This window comes from Hippocampus guttulatus, chromosome 9 (genome assembly GCF_054856545.1).
Source record: "Hippocampus guttulatus isolate MCC_2025c chromosome 9, RoL_Hgut_1.0, whole genome shotgun sequence".
NCBI classification, from domain to species: domain Eukaryota; kingdom Metazoa; phylum Chordata; class Actinopteri; order Syngnathiformes; family Syngnathidae; genus Hippocampus; species Hippocampus guttulatus.
In genome coordinates, this window is record NC_141269.1 from 11,596,148 (window position 1) to 11,618,402 (window position 22,255).

General features: G+C 40.8%; 1 protein-coding gene, 1 long non-coding RNA gene and 1 pseudogene across 4 annotated transcripts; 1 reads left to right on the forward strand and 2 right to left on the reverse strand.

Annotated features, from left to right (window-relative positions):
- Positions 1-98: 98 nt before the first annotated feature.
- On the forward strand, positions 99-5,908 carry LOC147200334 (uncharacterized; annotated as a pseudogene). The gene is made up of 5 exons (XR_015101732.1): positions 99-160; positions 3,041-3,373; positions 3,462-3,626; positions 4,384-4,590; positions 4,733-5,908. The product of XR_015101732.1 is annotated as an uncharacterized LOC147200334 (transcript).
- Positions 5,909-8,039: 2,131 nt separating this feature from the next.
- LOC147200335 (L-rhamnose-binding lectin CSL2-like) lies at positions 8,040-10,238 on the reverse strand. Of its 2 annotated transcripts, none has more exons than XM_086120235.1 (9): positions 10,151-10,238; positions 9,953-9,985; positions 9,800-9,868; positions 9,536-9,674; positions 9,298-9,407; positions 9,186-9,230; positions 8,603-8,738; positions 8,435-8,538; positions 8,040-8,263 (listed from the first exon to the last, which is right to left on the reverse strand). In XM_086120235.1, exons 1-9 carry the CDS (start codon positions 10,185-10,187, stop codon positions 8,232-8,234), a joined length of 705 nt encoding a protein of 234 aa, XP_085976361.1. In that variant the 5' UTR covers positions 10,188-10,238; the 3' UTR covers positions 8,040-8,231. The 2 variants fall into 2 exon arrangements, with proteins under 2 accessions (XP_085976361.1, XP_085976360.1); XM_086120234.1 differs by having other exon boundaries at positions 9,941-9,985; positions 10,151-10,236.
- A 2,896-nt stretch (positions 10,239-13,134) lies between these two features.
- LOC147200336 (uncharacterized) lies at positions 13,135-15,184 on the reverse strand. The gene is made up of 3 exons (XR_015101866.1): positions 15,056-15,184; positions 14,885-14,980; positions 13,135-14,813 (listed from the first exon to the last, which is right to left on the reverse strand). It is a non-coding gene; the product is annotated as an uncharacterized LOC147200336 (long non-coding RNA).
- Between the last annotated feature and the right edge of the window lie 7,071 nt (positions 15,185-22,255).

Below are 22,255 nucleotides of genomic sequence, written 5' to 3' on the forward strand. Positions count from 1 at the left end.
CCGTGACTATTTTTGTGACTATGTGCTGACATTGAAACGTTTTCGTCCAAGTCGGCTGTTTTAGCGTTGAATTCAAACCAAAAGTCAAGTCAGTCACAATGCGGCTCTCGGATCTCGGAGACGTGGGAGAGCGCGTGAATGCGTCTCGTTTTGACCGCAGGTTACCTCGCACTGCAGCCGAGAGAGAAGTGGGTGAAAGGGGAATGATGTCACCGGCTGCTTGAGGACGACTGCGAGAATAACGAATGACTGAAAATGGTTAACGGGCGAAAAAATTAAAATAAAATAGAAGGGGGTGTTATTGTTGTATATTCTGTATGAGCCAAGGTATAAGAAACCCCCGCAGTACACCATAAAGCTGTCACAAAAAGTATGAATTCTGGAGCAGTGATCTCGTCTCAATTTAGTCACAAAGTGACTTCCTCAGGGTGAAATCTGGTTTTATTTAATTTACCGCAAGTCTAATATACTTACAGGAACCCACAGTTTACCATAGGTGTCAAACTCAGGTCCTGGAGGGCCGCTGCCCTGCATGTTTTTACAAGTCTCCCTATTGCAACACATCTGATTCAAATGAACAGGTTCAATTTCAGGCTTGCGCAGAGCTTGCTGATGAATCAGGTGTGTTGGAACAGGGAGACTTGGAAAACCTGCAGGACAGCGGCCCTTCAGGACCTGAGTTTGACACCTATGGTTTATTCTGTTGAATGGCAACAACTGGATACATAGTTTTGATATACTTTCTGCCATCTATGGGAGGAACTGTTCTACTTTTCATTATAATCCGCTGGGATAGATAGATGAACATAAACATGTTCATAATTAAGAAATTAGCATTTTCAAGCAAATAAGGTGATTGAATATTTTACCACAAAACCAGCACCCTGGCATTTGTTCAGTTTATGTATTGTAGTGATACATACATTTTTGAATGAACATATTCTCGCCAGTGATCAACCATTACACTTTAACCTAATTTTAATAATCACCTGTGCTCAGCATTGTGTTGATATGACCTACATATTTTGATAGAATAATAATTTTACAGCTGCAATGATGACCGATGCCTACTTGAGAAGTGACCTATTTATGCATGCGGGATAAATGAGGCCATTGCCGCGCCAGTGAGGTTCAGATTTCTGATTATTGTGTGAAGACATTCTCATAAATTCACAAACTCAGAATTGTTCTGTTATAGGGCACACTGCACAGTGATGTTGACATCTTTGGAATGAACAAAGGTTTTTATTTTGATGAGAAGAACGGCACAGCTAGACCAGTCAGTATGCTCATGTCTCACGTAGCTTGTAGCTTTAATAAAATGTATGTTTTTATGGTGAGATTTGTACTAATTCCAGGAATAAAAACCAACGTAGAAGGAAGCACTGGAATGGCAACTAATACAAACTGCGCTGGACCAATTTTGGCCTCAAGCAGAGACCGCTTCCTCACTCTAAACTGTCTTGAGTGTTTGTCTGCATACAGTAAATTTTGGTGCATTCAGATGAGCTCTTACATATCATAATGTGGGGAAATGGGGAGCTAAATTAAACTGGTGGCGTGTGTAGCTTTTCGAGCACAAAGTTACCTGTTAAGGGAATCCATCCCAGGGGTTAGCAATCACAGGCTGTTGGGTCAAAAAAGAACCCAGTTTGGATCTAAAAGAGACCAACGGGTTACTTGGGTCAATTGACCCAATTTTCTGGGTTGTTTGGTGCAAAACAACCCAGAAGATTGCCTAATATGCATGTGCAGGGATTTTTTTTCTCCAAGACTTAAATTATCCTCAGAAGAGGATAGTTCGAGCATTTTTTTTCCCTCTCCTTGCCTAGTGTTTACTTTCTCAACTAAGATTTCGGGGGCCTGTACATACGGCGAGTACCGACAGGCCCTTCGCACTGTATCCCATGTTCGTCATTGTTTTTCATGTTTCTTGTGCAGAGCGTGCCTGTCAAGTCCAAATTACCCCATGGGGATAAATAAAGTTTTCTGAATCTGAATAATATAAATGTTTAAATGTCATTAGGATTCATGCATTATTCAGTGACAAGAGTATTGAGAACACCTAATATATGATGAAAACACATTTCCCAACCTGCACCAAAATTGCACAGTTTCTACAGACTGGCTTGTTCCCTAGTCCCTCTACAAACTTATGTTGAAATAATCATCTTCCCCACAAGAAAACTCATGACAATGAAAAGTTATTCAAAAAAAAGAAAAAAAAGAAAAGCTTGACATCAATGGATTTTTAGTGGTTAGTCATGAGTGCATGATACCTTAAGCGTCTCTGCTATCAATATGGTACATTTTAACTTGCAAACTCTCTTTACAACCAACTCTCTCTATGTATTTTTTTTCTCAGGAAAATACATTTTAAAAAGAATAGCTTATGATCTGGAAAAAGAACGACACTCCTGCTCGCCTTTATTGCTCTTGTCTGATTCATTTTTCATTTCTTTCTTTGATTTTTTTCCCCCCAGAACAGATGACCACAAAACAAATATGGCCAAATTCGATGGCAAAAAGAATGCAGCAGCACAACTAAGTGGCCATGCTTGCAGTCAACATTTGAAATAGGAAACCAATGTAAATGGCAACCTTTTTTTTCTTTCTGTGAACTCAACAACCAGGGTGATTGTTTACTTGAACGCATGAGAAAGGTATGGGCGGCCCGGTAGTCCAGTGGTTAGCACGTCGGCTTCACAGTGCAGAGGTGCCGGGTTCGATTCCAGCTCCGGCCTTCCTGTGTGGAGTTTGCATGTTCTCCCCGGTCCTGCGTGGGTTTTCTCCGGGTGCTCCGGTTTCCTCCCACATTCCAAAAAACATGCATGGCAGGCTGATTGGAAGCTCTACATTGTCCCTAGGTGTGAGTGTGGGCGTGGATGGTTGTTCGTCTCTGTGTGCCCTGCGATTGGCTGGCAACTGATTCAGGGTGTCCCCCGCCTACTGCCCGGAGACGGCTGGGATAGGCTCCAGCACCCCCCGCGACCCTAGTGAGGATCAAGCGGTTCGGAAAATGGATGGATGGATGAGAAAGGTATGCAGCATGTGTTGCATATGAGGCGGTATTTGGAGTGGGTGTTAACCCTCCACTTTCACCCACAGTCCACCGCAACATGCCCAAAGAGCAGGCCATGGATTTTGTTGCAGCAGAGCACAGACGCGGAGTTGGGAAGGAAAGTAAACAAAGGGACCCCGCAGGCCTCACAGTTGCTTGGGGAATTTCTGGATCGGGAAAAGATTGAGCGCCACCTTGTTTCCTCGGAGATCCGCCAGTCCCTCCAGCAGTTGTCCGATGGCGTGCATGTTTATGCCGAGGAGCTGGAAACCGTCCTAGCGTTTGTCCGCGCCCGGCAAGAACACTTAAGAGGTGTGCCGCCGCTCAGTCGTGTCAGCGACACTGATGGTTCTGTTCTTCTCCTGAGATCTCTTTAACTCTACCTGGGTTTTGTCACCAGCGAGCAACAGCAGGGAACAGAAGGGCAAAATGTTCTCTTCTGGACCGGGAAAGCCGCCTCCCCTTCTCCCGACCCCGCTTGGGCCGCCTCAGTGCGCAAGTGAGGCACGGCGCCCGCTAATGGACTGTCCTCCGCCCATACCGATGCCACTTTTACCTTCACCAGGTGAATACCTCACAACACGGGCCCGAGTCGGTTCTATGTCGCCAACCAAAGCAAATGCTTGGAAACTGGAATTGCAGTTTTTCCATACTTGAATCATTTTACAAGCATTGATGGTTTATTATGACAAATCTGTTAAAATGTCAAGTTAGGAGCCAATGTGCTCCTAGTTTAAAAGGAAGAAAAATGATAGACTGGAGCCCTGGACAAAAATTGGATTACTCAACAATCCAATGCAGTGGCAGTCATGTACAGTATATGTAAGATGGTCAGGTGGTTGGTTGTACATTTATATGGTTTTATCAGTAATACAAGTGATATGGTTTCCCTCTAGCAAAGTCGAAAGAATCAGTTAATTGAATGCTAAAAAAGTGTTATGTTTGTGGCCTAAACCTTTTAATGCAGTACTGTTAAATTTGAATCAACTTTGTGAGTGCAGTGCAACCGTTTTAAAATTTATGTGTAGTATATATTTATATTGAGTCATTCAGTACAATTCTATATTGAAGTGCAGTGTGACAGTGGCTTACAATAATTATGCTGATATACTTTTGAGGGCTAAAACCTTTGCCTTGTTTTTCAACGAACATTTACGCTTACTACACTACTGCAGTTAACCGTTGCCCATTCTAGTGTGACTTGGGCAGAGTTAAGTGTTTTTTGAGGTACTGTACGGCGACATATGGAAAAACCAAGGGAGTCGAATCGGTCATTTTTACAATAATTGTAACATTTCGACGTTTGGATTCCTCACTTTTAGGTTCTCATACGAAAACCAAGCCTCCCCCACTGCTCTCTTTGCAACAACCGCCATCCTTGCACAACTCTTATGGTGGCTCCAGTTTGCTATGCAGCCCCCTCATGCAGCCCCTCCCCCCTCGTCACCAGGGCCCAAGAGGGTCCCATGCCATGAGAGGGGCTCCACCCTCCCTCAAAGGTTCTCGCCCTCCACTCTTGTCCACTCCAGGTGGGTTACTTGGACTCTTTCTATTTCATTGTATGCATCTGAGAATTGATGGTAACCTTTGATGTCGGGTTGGGTATGTGTCATGAAGAAAAGGGTTAAAGCAAGACTCACTGACATATTTTGTCTTCTTGTCTCTCCCAAGGTATCCCCCGCCTGAGTGGTCCCAGACACTAAGCATGCAGCATCTCTGAATTATTTGGTATTTAAAAGACTCTCGTCGCCTTGTAGGACTCTGAAGGATTCAACTTTTAAAAAGATCTAAGAAAAAACATACAGTAAATGACTTCAACGTCGGATTTATTTAATGGGTTAATATGTGGCTGGACTGTGTTTTTCCTTCTCTTTATTTTCATTTTGTTTTTCCAAAGTGCAAAGTACGTATGTCCAGTTTGCCTTTTTAGATTGTCACACAGAACGTAACGATGTGAATAAAAAGACAGACTTCCTCGACCATTTCTCATGCAATGCCTTTTTTTACAAAAACGTTTTCAAAAGCATGGGCCACATTTCTCAAGAAAAACATTTTTAGCTGCAAGACAAGGTATGGAAAATAGGAATAATGTGTGCAAAATTAGGAAGGAAAATTACAAATAATGTGCACAAATATCAATGAGTTAAAAGATTAGGTTGTGTCCTAAAGTTGAACAATGCAGAATGTTGTTGATTCAACAAATCCTACATAATGTTCAAATGTTTTATCCTTAGATTGTTGCTTTGTTGTGTTTTTGTCAGATAAATGCTTTTGGAATTCCTCTGTGACACTAAAATATTTTCTGTTGAAAAGATGCCTTCTGTGTTGCATGGGAAGGAAACTTAAGTTGTTGACATTTTTTAAATATATATTTTTAAACTGTACATATGGAGTGTAAATGAAGCATTTGTGACTGTGTAAATGTTCAATGTGTTCCTGTTGTGCAGATATTGTGGGCTGGGTTTCCCTCCACCGCAAACTGAACAAATGCGCATTTTTGTTTTTTGAGCTTCACCTCTCAAAATATTCAAATCATTAAATATGTTCGATTTGTCGCTGAAACCTGTTGAATCTCTTGTGAAGCCTGGCTGATAATCACGAACCAAGATTGGAAGACTGAAGTGTTGCACATCCTAATCCCCAGTTGGCACCACATACCTCCTCTCAGCACACTATCATATCAACCCAAATTCCCTCAAAGATGATACAATTACTCAAGTTTACTTTGTTTCTGTTCTAAACAGTTGATTGAGAAATTGTCATGTTCAGCATCGCCTGAATCACTCAGGTCAGACATACAGGACTGAATCTTACTGTATGGTGTGCTAAATCTTACACGTTTTTAGAATAGTAGAATAATCACCGGGCCTGTGTGGTTTTTCTCCGGGTGCTCGGTTTCCTTCCACATTCCAAAAACATGCATGGCAGGCTGATTGAACACTCTAAATTGTCCCAAGGTGTGAGTGTGAGCGCAGATGTTTGTTCGTCTCTATGTGTCCTGTGATTAGTTGGCAACTCGTTCAGGGTGTCCCCCACCTACTGCCCAGAGGCAGCTGGGATAGGCTCCAGCACCCCCTGCGACCCTTGTGATGATAAGGCGGATTGGAAAATAGATTGATGTTGTCCAATAGTTGAAACTCGGGATGGATAATGTGGACTTAAAGGTGAAAAATAAAAAACCTTATTTCACAAATACATTATCTGCTGTTTATTGTAGCCCTTTGCTTCTAGAATAAATAAATGACAATCTATCTTTATTTTTTCCCCAGCGTGAAATTGTGTCAACTTCCATGTTGATATGTATATACAGTGTATGTGTGTGTGTATATATATATATATATATATATATATATATATATATATATACACACACACACATACACACACACACACACACAGGGGCGGCCTGGTAGTCCAGTGGTTAGCGCGTCGGCTTCACAGTGCAGAGGTACCGGGTTCGATTCCAGCTCCGGCCTCCCTGTGTGGAGTTTGCATGTTCTCCCTGGGCCTGCGTGGGTTTTCTCCGGGTGCTCCGGTTTCCTCCCACATTCCAAAAACATGCATGGCAGGCTGATTGGACGCTCTAAATTGTCCCTAGGTGTGAGTGTGGGCGTGGATGGTTGTTCGTCTCTGTGTGCCCTGCGATTGGCTGGCAACTGATTCAGGGTGTCCCCCGCCTACTGCCCGGAGACGGCTGGGATAGGCTCCAGCACCCCCCGCGACCCTAGTGAGGATCAAGCGGTTCGGAAAATGGATGGATGGATATATATACAGTATATATATGACTACGTGTTTGGAACTGAACCACATAAATGTGCTGACTTTCATATTAATTCACTTCATTTGTCGTTATTGTAAGTGCAATAAATGTATAATGAATATTGCTTCCCGTAATATTATTTATTGGTTGTGTTTGTAAAAATAATAATAATAATACATGGGAAGAGGACGTTGAAAATGTTAATTATTAAATCCGAATATTAAGAGGGGAAAAGCCGCAATTACAATTACACATTTAATCAGAACAAAATGTTTACCATGACATGACTTTAAAATTGCTGCAAACAATTATTTTGAGAGTGTTCATTGTATATGTTGCAGAGCATGCATTTGCATGCAAGGTCCAAAAAAGAAGGACTTTCTGAGACTGGGACAGCAGAAGGGGCAGGAAAATGTATGATTGATTATAGCACGTCACACAGTTATGAGGTTCTTTGCATGTGAAGTTGGCTTTTTCTTTTTCAGTGATTGCATGGGTGTTCTGCAGGTACTCCACCTTCCTTCCAAATTTCCCCAAGATTCTCACGTCTGTTGAACTTTTTAATTTGTTAAAAATATATATATATTTCCCGAGGTGTGAAAGTGCAAATGCGCTGATATTAGCTGGGAAAACCCTCACCCAAAGGCATGTAGGACAGGCTCCAGCTCACTCACAAAACTTAATGGGGATAAGCGTAGAAAATGAATGAAAGCTTGAACATAACTGCCACTTTCATTTCTTTCAGTTTGCCCAATAGGTTTTGAAGTTAAGGTTGTACACAGTTGATACATTATAAATTGTTAAAAGTATTTGCACTGATGGAAGAAAAATAAAACGTGTTTTTTTTCTAGTTTATATTGCATTTGCATGTAAAGGCTGTTTGTGGTTGATGTTCGTAAGAATTTGTGAAAGTTAATAAAATCTGTTCCAAATTATTCAGTTTGTTTTTAAAACAAGACACCACCTACTGACAAAAGTCAGGAGTGACAATTATGTCGTCATCTTTTCGGGCAAGTGCGTGAAAGCCCAACAGGGATGTTGTGCAGGTATGTGGGAATACTATTTAGCATCCAACTTGGTTCAGTCATTGTGCATCAAGTCAGTAACCAAGAATGAAAGCTTATTTTCACCAATAATGCTTTGACAAACCAACATTTTTTTTATCATAGATCAAATAAGTTGTCCTTATACAGGAAGAAAAACAGCAGAGACAACAAATGTTTTCATTGTGATGGCTATATTTATTAGTGAAGGAATGGCCTTGAGCAGGACGCAAACCCGGAAACTGGCAAGGTGCTTTCATCACGCGATACCGAAATACGTGAACGTCTGGCGGAAACTAAATTAAGGAGCGGGCTGAGCCTTTGAATAATTCGCTCGAATGGAAGCCAGACCAAATGGCAGAACCGTTTAGAGGACACCCGGGTCATCAGCCTCAGGAGCTGGGGAGAGAAAGAAAAGTCAGTGCAAGCTGAAGTCCAAGAAATGCTTTTGAAAACTGATACATCCATACAATTAGTAAAAAAAAACTTGAAGGCTGGCCTTTAATGGGTAGCCATTTTAATATTCAAATTACAACACTGACCACTCTTTAATGCAGCTAACATACTTACGTTTGCATGCGTAGGAAATCTCCAAGTACTTGTAGGTGCCTTGACATGGGTTGGTGAACACTGCATTGCTGGCTGGGACTGAACAGGTGGTTTTCCCCTTACACCTATGAATGAGGAAAATGGGCTTAGTTTCAGGGATGGAGAAACAAAAAGATTGTGCTACTGTACATTTTGAAAACCATGGCAGTTGATAGCTGCATGCACTCGACGTTTTGGCGCTGATGAAAGGGCCTTCCCTCGGAGCAGGTGGTCTGGTTGCGGCGTCCGTAGGCTGCACCATTGATGGTGATAACGTGGCCCAAACCTGCCGTTGGGATGAGGGGAAAGAACGGTGGTGATGAAATGGAAGAGTAGACATTGATTGTAACCACTTGAATCTTGATTTGAGATATCCGGAATCATTGGGCTCTGGATTTCATGGAATGAGACTGTCCAGCCAGCTCAAAAGCCCCTTTGGTACTGTAATTTGTCAGAGTCTTTTCGTTCCAGAATAGAAAAACTTGAGTCAAACAGGCTAAGCTGCACCAATCAAAGTTATTGCATAGTATAGCCATATCTATGGCTGTTTAATGGCGCAAGCCATTTTATTGTGTGTACACACCTGTTGAACATGCCATTTTTGTCAAGCATTATCAATATCATCAGGCAGGTATGGCCTAATTTTCATTTACAATAATTCTGTATCGTATTGGTATTTACTAGTCCTCAAGAGGGGGGAAAAAACCTCTCAAATAATATAAAAAGTTCTTACCACAATCCAAGTGTGCCATGGCCCCCTGACAAGCCACCACAGTCACTGTCGGAGTAAATTCAATGTTAGTTATGGAATTGTGTATAATCTTCACAGAATGTCGGAGACATACTTGGTTCCAGGCAGGTAAAGGTGGTCTGCAGATATTTGAAGGCGCCAACACAGGTACCACGAGTGTGGAAACCAGTCAGGCTCACTTCACATGATTTCCTGTCATTGCATCTGCGCACAAAAAGTTGTTGCGAAGATTAGGCTGGGTGAGAAATGGATTTTCAGATCTTCCCATACATTTTCATCATCTGAACAAAACAAGCACGTTTCAATTCTCACAACTTGGCACCGATGCATACTTCGTCTTGAGTTCGTCCACGGTGCGTTCCTGACTCGAGCTTGTGTTGGCCAGGTTTTGATCAGATTGGCCCTCATCAGTGCAGACCCACGAGTTTGAGCAACCATACACCGAGTCAATCACACTGATTACGCCATGACCTGTCACACCAAGACAGACAGCAATCAACATGGGGAAATGTTCATCTGACCATGACTCTTTTAGATCAGGAAATCAAAGAACTTTAAGTCAGTGAAGGTTTAAATAAGAATGGCTCAAGTCTTACCGCAGTCTAAGCGTTGGACGTTCCTGTCGTCATTATCACAGGTGGTCGCTCGGTTCTTAGATTCAGCAACTGCAAAATATTAAAAATTGGAATGAGTTATTTTTCAAAAAATAGGAACTACCCAATGAATATTGGACAGACTTTGACAGTCACCTGCTGTGAGGAGCAAACCGGTTGCTGCCAGCACTGTGGAAAACAAAAATTGTCTTTCGATCAAAGAAATGACATGGGCATATTTTGAGAGTAAGGTGGTTTGTCAATGACACAACACAGTCAAAAACACGTTAGCATCGATTATGCTCAATCATCCCTCCTCATTCGGATTTCATCAGGGAATCAGCGAATACTCACACAGCGCCGCAGTAAGTCTGAAGCGGTTGGAATTCATTTTCGGACAAGAAAGTCTCCCACACTTAGACGATGATCGGAGGTGATCCCTGTCTGGAGAGTGACTTCATGTCTTGCAGCTTTCTGCTATTTATAAGGCACGCCGACTTGTAGAAGGTCTTTGGCGGTGTGTGTGATTGGCTGGCAACGTGACGCTGGTCCGCGTGACAAGAATTTTCGAGATTTTTTTTTTTTTTTGCACCGAAGACAATGGTAACCTTCATTTTGCCCTCATATGCACCTGTTTTTCTGATACACGCTACAAGCCTGATGTTGTTACTTTGTTATGATCCCTCAAGGTTTGTCTGACACAATTTGTTGTATTAGCCTGTGCGAATTTTAAGGCATACAACAATGAACAAATATTTCACTTATCAAAAAAAAAAAAAGTTCTCAGGTTGGCTCACAAATTTGCATGTGCAGCCGTGGTGTAATGGAAACTATTTTCAACACTGTTATGCCCTTGAAACATTTTGTACATCACTTTGTTTCCCCCTTAATAGCCTTTTTGCCATTGAGCTCAGGGCAAGATAAAAATCCCAAGTCAGAATTAAAAGTTAGAACTCCCTCATGCACCATATTGCAAACGAAAAGTAAAACAGATGATATTTAAAACGAAAACACTGTACAACGGGCTCTCAATTTAGTTTTACATGATACAATATTTTTCAAGGTTGTCCTGGCCAGGAAGCAGCAAAATGTTGCAACACACTTCAAATGACACACATGTACATGCCAACACAAGTTACAGTTGCAACCCTTCAAAATGTCATCCAAATTAGAAAAAAACCGTTACAGGTTAAGGAGGCTGTCTTCTTTGCACTCAGTCCGGATTCAAAGTCATTGACTGAGATAAGTCCCGTTTGTTTCCAGTCCTTTTGCAACAAGTTCCATGATGACAGACAGGGCAGAGAAGACAAAAGCCCTTTTCAGGCAAATGAAACAATTGGCACCATAATATTATTTGAATGTAATCTGTCAGAACCGACATCTGCCTGTGTGATCAAGTTACAAAATGGGGATTTTCCACATTCTATTAGGGCTGGCCAAACATTTTGTACAAGAAAAGAGATACAACGTATTCAAAATGCATTACCGCAATTGGTATGGTAAAAAGAAGAAATACTTTCATCCTGATGATGAAAAAAGTGGATACAAGTTTTCTTCTGGTCGGTGCTTTAGCTTCAGAACTGAATTTTCTGTCGGCCTTCAAAAATCTGTCAAATGGTCAAAAATAACCGGCTCTCCAATTCGAGAAAAAGGAGCCCGTTTTCATTTACTGTTTTACTGTTTAATGTTGCACCTTACAGTTGTAATGTGTGATAACTATGACTTATGACTCACTTCCCTGTGTTGTTCAGTCTTCCACCTGATGGTAATTGTGTGGCATAAGAATGTCAAGTGAAAGTTTTTGCCTATCAAATCAAGCTTTGGCTGTTGTTCTTATTACTCACATTTTGCTGTGAAAATGCATGTGTCAAATGACGATCGATGCAAAATGAGAAAAGTGACACGATAGAAACTTTTCTATCGCCATCGTGATGTACAGTATATCAGCATATCGCCCAGCTCTATGTACAGTTATATGCGAGGATATTTCATTTATGCACCACCACAGCACAACCTCAATTTGACTTACCTGCGTGATGGGCTCAACGGAGCCAACATATGTGTCAGGTCGAAGATGAATGTGTTCAAGTTGCATCTTCTTTTGGTAAACTACAGTAATATACACTTAAACAGTACATATCTCTATTTGAAAAAAACTTCATAATACTTGACTAAATTCAATAAATGTAAAATAATTTCCATATCAGAAACTTGGCTTGACGATGAAAAAACAAGTGAAATGAAAATAGAAGGATATGAAATGTTTGCAACAAATAGGGAACACAAAAAGCAGGGGGGGGGGTTGCAATATATGTAGACAAAGCTCTTAGATGCAGTAAAATCGAGAGATTGACAAATACAATAAATAACCTAATGCAGAGGTCCGTAACACCCGGTTATTTGGTACCAGGCCGCACAGAAAGAATAAATAATTTACCTTAATTCCGTTTTATTTATTTCAGAATACGAAAGATGTTTTATATTTTTATAATTTGCCAGATTCTCTGTTCCATCCATCTGTGTCACTCTTGACGCACGTCAAGGCACGTTTTCCGTCACGAAATCGATTACGCTAAAACAAAACGCAGGAGCTTGCAAAATTTGTTTAAAAAACTGCTGGAGATCGCAAATGACGGCGGCCTTAAAAGTACGTTCGAGACAACACCTCTGCCGGTGTTCTGGATGAAAGTTATGGCTGAATACCCTGAGATCGCCATAACATCACTGTTGCTATTTCCCACATCCTACCTGTTTGAAGTGGGGGGTTTCTGCAGCGACGGCGACCAAAACAAAATTACGAAGTAGGCTGGACATAAACCACACACTTCAGGTATCATTGTCTCCTATTACCCCGATTGACACGATATAATCACAGTATATTATTGAATACATTAAAGAGATATGGCATTAGAGGCGTAGCATATAAATGGATAAAAAGCTATTTAGATAACAGATATCATCAGTATGTGCAGTTCAACAATAAAAAAATCAAATCAACTTAAAATCACTCATGGGGTTCCTCAGGGGTCTGTGCTTGGTCCTAAACTATTCATCTTATATATAAATGATATCTGAAGTGTCTCCAAACAATTTAAATGTGTCCTATTTGCTGATGATACAACATTCTACTGCTCTGGAGAAAATCTGAAACAGTTCCTGATAACTGGAAAATTTATTAAACAAATTATAGTTTTTTTTCCCCCTGAAAATAAATGATTGCTCTTGGAAAATGTCCCTTTTATCAACACTAGTATGAAAACATTGTCCTAAATACACATTTCAAAATTTTGAACAAACCATTCGACCACATGACTGATCAAGGCACTACAACACCACAGTTCAAATGCCGGGCTTTTATTCAGAATGAACCAATCACATTCAAACTTAGGTTCAGTGGAAGTCAGCACACACCTGCCACTGTTTTAAGGGACACCTGATGAAGGCCAAATTAATTTCGGATGTTGTATTGGGCTTTTCCTGACATTTTTTGTTGCTTTTCCACAGAAGCCTAAAGGGTCATGCTCACACTGACTGCTGTTTGAAACTGTCCAAAGTACCTCCACCTTGATGAAAACCCGAATCAGAGCTCTAGAAAAACAGCACACAAGGCTGCCACCACCACAGCTCACTGCAGGTATGCCATTTATTTTTATTTTATTTTTGGGAGGAGGGTGAAGAAACAGTCGGTCACATTAACGCTTTGAAATGTTATGAAATTATTAATCGTGGCCTCATTTTTATCACAAACACCTGGCATTTACACAAGGCTGTATAGACTTTATATCGACTGTACAGCAGGCGAAAGGAGTCCAACATTTTGACAAATCGCTCCTTTTACTCTCTGATTGCCTGGCTTTTACCAGGCTTGGAAAATGGTTTGACAGGAGGTGGTCTTAGTGCGTTGCGCCTCAGTAGGTGTGTCCTTGCAGGAACTCTTGAAGTGATATCGAACTTGAACCCCCTTGCACCACAGCAAACACCTTACCTCCCATCACTAGAAACACACATTCGGGTGTTAATTGTCGCAATGGCACGTTTCAATAACAAGGCTCTAATTATCAACATGTTTGCCTGTTGGGGTGTGTCTCTGGCACATGTGTGCACGGCATGTGTGTTTTACACCAGCATATGTGTCACGGGTTCATGCAAGAGTTGTTCACAAATTCAAATAACTTTGCTAAAGTGAGTCTCATGTTGCTAGGAAGAGTCCCAGGCCATAAGCACAAGTCATGGGTTAGAGTCAGAGATGAAACGTTTCTCATCATGGCGTGTGTGTGTGTGTGCGCGCGTGTGTGTGTGCGCGCTCGTGCCGGCAAGGGTAGATCCCGGGAGGTTAGTTGATCGAAAAGTAGATCTTCGATCCGAAAAGTTTGGGCACCCCTGCCTTGGAGAAATGTGCAATTTACTTTTATCATTCACATACAGTAAATATTCTCTAGTACGGACTCGTGTTTGCGCTGTCCAATTTGTCCTGATAACAGAAATTCCTCATTTGGGAAATGAGCATGGTACATGTCCTTTATGAACCTGCAAGTATGTTGACAAAATGCACGTGTAACAACACAATCAATAAAATACAAAAATATACTGAACAAAAACTGCAATACAGGTGTATCCCAAAAAAATCACAAAAGTAAAATACGTACAGTATTTTAATGTTTATTTTTTTCTGTCTTGGGAAAAAAATGTGTATTTTGGATTGTTTTGTTGGATGCATTCTTTGGTTTAATGACAATGTTTGCCTGCGTGTCATACAGTTTTCTTGCTAGTTGCAAGTAACTGTCCCGTTGATCACCGATGTCTGGTAATTCTTGTGCATACTGAAGGATTTTTGTTGCCATTTGCATTGCTTCCTTGCTGGATGGTGGCTTGTCATCAGGAGTTGAATCGATGCCTTGTTTTTTAAAGTTTCGTAGATTTGGATGTTTTTAACTTTGTGTCCAGCCTCGCTCAAACGGATGCATTTCACTCGCTCCGCTCCAGTCATTACAGTTCTTCTACGTTTCGATGCCATGATCTACACAACGTAAGTGAATAAAGTTAAAATCGTTCGCAATTACAGTAAAACGCCAATAAAAAGTCACTTACACGTATGCGTTTCGAATCTGATGAATAAAAACGGCAAAGCGAACACGTTTCTTCAGCCGTGTCGAGTGGGTGCTGCTTTTAAGCTAGTGCCGCGTTCTACAGGACGTAAGTGAATAAAGTTAAAATCATTCACAATGACAGTAAAACGCACGGCACTAAAAACTCACTTACACATCGTCGTTTAGAATCTGATGATCGAAAAATGCGAGATGAAAACTTGTTTCAGCGTTGTGTCTTTTCCATCGCATCGGGTGGGCGTTGCGTGTATTTAAGCTCCCGCGGCATTACACCTCCATCCGGGTTACGGGTAGTGGAATTTCCGCTTACGCAAGTTCCGGTAACATGTAGTCAAAATGTTAATGCGCAGGTTTTTATTTCGGGTGAAGGATATTTCTTTCCATAAAATTCCGGGGATGGGAATATTTACTGTATATTTACTGCATATGCATTGCAACAGATCCCACTGATTGTACGAAGGCACAAAACAAATAATTGGTATTGAAAAATATAGTAATGCATTTTAAGATTGAACAAGATTCATAAAGAAAGTAATGTTTAAACCATTTACACGTGCATATAACATCTCAATTTAATCCGTGCCTACACCTTACGAAATAAGGAGAGTGCTATTAAATTTGTCAAGAATAAAGTATTCACATGTTCTTGAGCGCGTCTGCTGTGTTGGGTCTGTCTCAGTGACAGACTGAGACTGCTGTTGTCTTCTTCTCTGATCAAAACAATGTTGTCTTATACTCTGATCAAATCTTTGTGTCCCCTAGCGGATACTCCCATGAATTGGACCATATTAAAATATTCTTTTAAATTATCCTGCGGGTCTGATCGAACCTCCTTGGGGGCCGGTTCCATCCCGCGGGCTGTACGTTTGACACCCCTAATTTAGAGTGGTCAATCAGCCTGCCATGCATGTTTTTGGAATGCGCGAGGAAACCTCAGTACCCGGAGAAAACCCACACAGGCACGGGGAGAACATGCAAACTCCATACAGGAAGGCAAGAGCTGGGATCGAACCCACGACTGCACTGTGAATTCGACACGCAAACCACTTGACTACCGGGCCACCCAGGAACATATCAGTTATTATTTTTTTTATCTTCATAACCGTCTCTGTTTCCTGTCACCCCTATTGTTGCTGACTCCGTTTTAATGTATTTATAATTATGAACATTACTGTATCCTTATTGACTGAAGGCATAATTGGAACTCTATTATCAACTCTCAATCCAGGTCTTGGAGCAGATTCCGCATAAAAACAGTCCCTCTCAAGCTGCCTACAAATGACCTTGTGTGTAATGGTTTCAAAGTACACAAACACACACACACATACACACACACATGGTATTACAGCACTGCTCCGTTGCCATTCCCAAAGGAGAGCTCGTTCCTATTTTAAGCAGCATAATGCCGAAAGAGAGAAAGAGAGAGTCAGTCTATTGTATAATAGAAACTGGATGGTGATGCTCTGGAGCCTAAAAGGAATGCCAGTACGTATTACACATCTATGTTGCTTGGAATGTGACACGCATCCTAAATTTAAAATGAAAAAAAGAAAAAGTTCACTCGGTAGGTGAGCTCAATTGACTCAGGTCAACAAATCGCAAGGCAAAAGTGCAAAATAAGCATGTGAAAATGAATTATTTGTTATACTGCAAATGCAAGGTAAAAAGTCTGGATGTGCAGTTGACCCAAAGGGCGACGTTTTCAAATCCAGATCAAAAGATTTCATCATCCATGCATCTGTGGATTAATTTTGAAACTTTGACAGTTTTTGCACTGTAACTAGTATTACATACATGTTTCATTGAATCATGTTCTTAGACGATTATTTTATGTGTGCTTTATTTTACATTTAATTTTTCGTTGTGTATGAAACACAATCAGCAGCTATGCAAAGATTAAATGACACGCAGTGCGAGACTCACAACACGCATACGCACACGTGCACGCACACACTAGAGTGGACCTGATCTTTTCTTTAAATGATACGTATTGAATTACAGCAAAATAAGAGTACAGCGGCAACAAAGACCAATTTAAACTATGGAAACAAACGGAAGATTAAAATACACAGATCTTGCATTGTTCAAAAATAATGCTTCTCAGCATGCTTGCTTTCTTTTGCTTCATGGTTAGATGGTCAAATGTTTTTAAAAGAGCTGCCTTCCGACCTTCTTTGGTGCAAAATTGGTTATGATTTCCTTGTATAATATATATATATTTTCCAGCTGTGTAGTTGATTCCTATGATGCTAAGGCCAGTTAAACATTCCTGTGACATATTTGACCTCAAGTGGGTTTTTATTAACTTAACCCGTGAAAAGGCATGAGGTACATTTTGAAAGCAAATACAATGTATGAGCAGTCGGAGATGCCCATTGAGCTTTATGCTGCAGTTCTTGAGGAAAACAGACTACAATGAGGAAAAGAAAGACAGAAAGAGAAGAAAAAACAAGACGGAGAAGAAAAGACAGAGAAACAACAAACGAGGTCAACCAGCACAGAAAAAAAAAGCATGAGATGAAGATTAAAAAAGCGATTCACAGCAGTACTGCATCCCTCGTGTTGGAGATGAACTCATTATTTTCTTGCCCCTCATGCTGCTTGCTGCTGTTGCAGCCACGTGAGGGAGCATATGCAAGTGCAGAGGGAGGAAGCTGAGATGTTGGGATGAAGAAAATGATGTGGATCAGCAGTTCTACAAACTGTAAGGCAATCCTGCTCATGTCTTGGCAAGACAACATTATCCCGAGACACCAACAGAAAATGTAGTTGCAAAACATACATTTAATAAAGACAATTCAATGATAAATTGGCAAATTATGCTGGAAAAACTAAAGCGTTGAAGATAGTTGACATAAACAGGCTACTTTTTCAACTCTGTCAAAGACAGCTTTGATTATTCTATTCCACACACATGTGGACATGCATGAGTCGCCTCGTGGAGGGTTTTTATTAAGAACCAGGATAAGCTGGTATGATGATTTTCTGGTCTAATGAGGTGGGGATGGAAATAAATCTGTTATGCGACTGTTTTGGAAAGAGGTAATGGCTAAAGTATTCCATCATCAGTTACTCAGCCAAAATGAGGCTCCATAACTCTGGCAGGATTGTTCTTGCTTCTACTAATTCATCCACATCATTCAGTTTAACATCAAAAAGGAATTGCCAAAAGTCAATTAAAAAAAATAAAAGGCCAAGCAGTAACCAAGGGAATACTTATTTAGGGTCGCAGCGTGACGGAGCCCCATTCCAGCTGACTGAGTGAAAAGCAGACTGCATCCTGGACTGGTCACCAGTAAATCACAGTGCGTAGAGAGAAAGAATCAGAAAGAGTCATTCAAACTCACATTTGCACTTCATGAAGTGGGAAGGAAACACACACTGCTTGAACTGAAGTTAGTCTCATGAACCACTACACCCATCAGTAAACAAATTGAAGAAGCGGTATTTTGATAAGATTGTGGATTGGTTTCAAGTGTATCCACCAAAGTGTCAATCAGTGTATAATCACTACATTGTGATTCCTCATGAGATACTTTCAACAAATACAGTGGATATTTGTGAACATATTCACTTGTATACAAAAACAGCCCCAATCAGTCGGTGTACATTTTTTCTGCTGTGCTTTAATGTTGTGTGACGATGATTCATTATGAAAAATTAATGCAGCATATACTGTATGTGACATTGTATGGTAAACAAAACCAAATTTACATTAGTGACTTAGAATTGCATATTCAGTCATTTCTATGCAAACGAACCTCTTTGTTGCACAGGTCGTTTTCTGATTCTTTTTTAATCTTTGAAGTTTGTCTCTCTCACACATAGTTTAATAGACGAGGACAGGGGTGTCAAAAGTCGGTCTTCAAGGGCCGCTGTCCTGCCTGTTTTCCAGCTCTCGCAGAGCAACACACCTGATTTAAATAATCAGGATGGTTCTAATGTTGCTTCAGAGCTGGCTGATGATCTGATCATCTGAATCATGTGTGTTGCAGCCGGGAGAGCTGGAAAACAGGGAGGACAGGACAGTGGCCCTCCAGGCCCGGAGCTGGACATGCATGGACTAGGATATTCCTGGACCTGGAGGTATCACGCAGGCTCTTTAGGGTTCACTTGTTCCCGTTCCTTTTTTTGTTTATAGTATCGCCGTGTGTGCCATCGTGTGAGCGCATGAGTGTGAGAGTGTGTGGGCGCGCAAATGTAGACCTACTGAAGATGACTCATCTATAGTGTATAAAATGGAGCAATAGAAATATAGTTATACTTTAATGACCTCTAGTGTACACTTTTTGGAATTACATATTTTTGTGATGTATCTTATCTGGTCAATACAAATAACGAGTGACAGGATTCTCAAACTGTATATCCTCCTGACTACCAGTAGTTAAAATTTGTCCTCTGTAGAGGACATTTGTGAACCTAAATATCTCCCACCCAGTGCATCCCATCGCATTAACTCCTTTTGTTGCTCTAAAGAGGACATTCAGTGCTTTCCAATGATACCAAATTTGTAGGGGTTAGAAAAAGTAAGAAAATGGCTTCCCTCAGTGCAAGCACTTTTTATGGGAAGCGGAAAAGTAATACTTTTTATCAAACACATTTTGTCTTGAAATGTTGTTTGCATTTTAATTATAAGACTCTTATGAACACGTTTAAGTGTTGTTTGAGTTGTTTTAAGTGTATTTGAGCCTGTTTAAAAAATGTAGTGGGATTTCAAAAATTTTTTTCGGAGTAGTCCGATTACTTCACATAGATTGGGGAATTTCAAAATTAATGTGATTGGACAACATTTTTTTTCCTGGTCGTCAGGAGGTTAAATTCGTTGTACATGATAGTGTATGCTTAGCTTCATCCGACATCTACGTATTGCACAATTGCACAATGCACTACCTCACTTTAGCTCCATAAACAAGTGCCATTGTTTATGCTGTTTACATTGTCGATACCGTTTATACTGTTCAGATTACATGTATGTCTTCTATACAGTGTAGCTGCTAACTTGTCTTAGCTGTATGTGTTTAATGCACAGCATGTTTGCATGCATATTTGCGCTGAGGATGGAGAGGAAGAAATTTCATCCATGCTGCATGTCATACATAAAGCATATTTGACAATAAAGATGACCGTGACCTTATTATCAGGGATGGGCAGCTTAAATGCTGGAAGGGGCCACAGTTTTTCATCAGTGCTACTGGTGCTATGTGGTGCAGGGCCCACATAGGACCCAAACACAAAATTAGCCAACTGTCAAATTGTGTTTCAGGTGTGTCAATCTTGTCAATAAGCACCCATGACATGAGTTACTTTTCATTACTTATCATTACAATAAAGCAGTTCTTTTCATGGAAATAAGATATTTGCGGTGACTAAACTGGAGCCATAGTATCCAATTATGTTGTGAATTATTTGATAAGAACTACAAGACCCATTTCCTGCAGTAATGAATACTGTACATTGTTCAACCATGTGACAACATTCTCGAGCCAACATATTCCTGCGCTCTATTAGCCTTTGGGTGAAATACATGCGCGACTTCCGGTACACCAAAACCTGCGTTTTGTTTACATGTGTGACCAACCCGCTGATTGATTTCACCTGCGCCAAGGGTTGCCTGCTTTCTCCTGGGCCCATTGCAAAGCATGGCCGTTCATTAATGTTTTACTTTTACGCAGCGGTTACTAAGCCGTGCCTGGCAACTCGCCACCTAGCGTTATTGTCAAGGTTCAAAACAAACCAAATAATGTTTTCGGATCCTAGAAACGTAGACACCAAACAAAACTCCATAACAAGAAGGTTTATTCACAAGAACAAAAAGCACACCGACAAAGTATGAACAGAAAACGCTGTTTAAATGAACCAGGAAAAACAACACATTCACAAAAAGCGCTTGAAAAAGACAAGGAAATAGCTCAACCGAGAAAACCAACGAAATGTCCAGAATCCAATTGCGCAAAACAAACAAAAACCAAGACAAATCACTAAACCAGATGTGACCTATAACCCCCCCCCCCCCCCCCCCCCAAAAAAAACAGGTACTACAAGAACAAGATCGACTATGGCGTGAACAAGAACAAGAGGTCGACAAAATGATCACTTGAGCAAGAACAGCAACAAGGTCAACAATAATCCGATAAACTGCAGGCAGTTTGTCGGTCCTTGAATACACGGCTCAATGATGAGAACATTGGCAGCAGGTGTGCACACTGAAGGATTGGCTCCAGTCTGCCACCTGCTGGAGACACAACAACAGGCTCATGACAGTTATTTTGCCGCGAACTGTGAGAACTTGGTCGGTAATCGACGGTTAGAAATCATTTAGCTTTTGTCTTGTCTTTGATCGTCAACAAAAATGTCCCCTAGATTTTAGCCCAGTCTTTACGTTTTTTGTCCCGTCTTCATTAGTCCACGAAAATGCATCCTGATTTAGTCGCTGTTATTGTTCATTAATGGGGTTTTTAGTCTCGTCTATTCTAGTTTTTGTCTGGTGAAAAATATGCGTTGAGAAAAATATATTTTAGTTTCCGTGAACGAAATGAACACCAGCCGTGACAACCAAGTGGTGGGGTGATGGACATCATTCCTTTTGACCGTGACCTGGGTTCTTTTGCCTTTGTGACCTCCTGGACGAGTCATCACTGTGTTCTTGGGGTAATTTTTGGAGGCTGGTGACTGCTGTGAAGGTTCATCACTGTTCCAAGCTTTCTTCATTTGTGCATAATGGTTCTCACCGTGATTTGCTGGACTGATAAAGTTTGAGGAATGTCTTTGTAATTCTTTCCGGACTGACTGATGTCAATGACTTTATTTCTCATCTGTTCTTGAATTTCTTTGGATTAAGGCATTTTCTTGCAGATTTTTGAGATCTTTTGGCTGACTGATTTCTTGATTGAACAGGTCCAAATCAGTCTTGCGTGTGGTCAATAAAAATGAATGGAAAAATGTCATAAGCCACAGTAAATTCATGCAGGATCAGGTAACTTGGAATAGTTTTATGCCCTTATAAAACATCATTGTTGAAAACTGCCTTCTATGTTTACATAAGTTATCTTTGTCTGAGCTTTACATCTCGTTTGATGATCTTAAAAATCCAAGAGGGCAAAAAAATAATGACAATAATTAGAAGGGAGCAAACACCTTGAATGCAAATACTTTTTCCAAAATAAAGGCTTGTTGTGACTATTCACAGCCTCTACTCCTGCTGCTTTGTCCTTAATTAGTTGGCCTTTCTTGTTCTTCCCGCATGTCTCACAGTTTTCCCTCTATTCTCCCTGTTTTCATCCATATTTGAACTTGCAACAAAATTAGATTTTGCTTACTTCCACCGACAAAGACATTTGAGTAAGACGAACAAGCT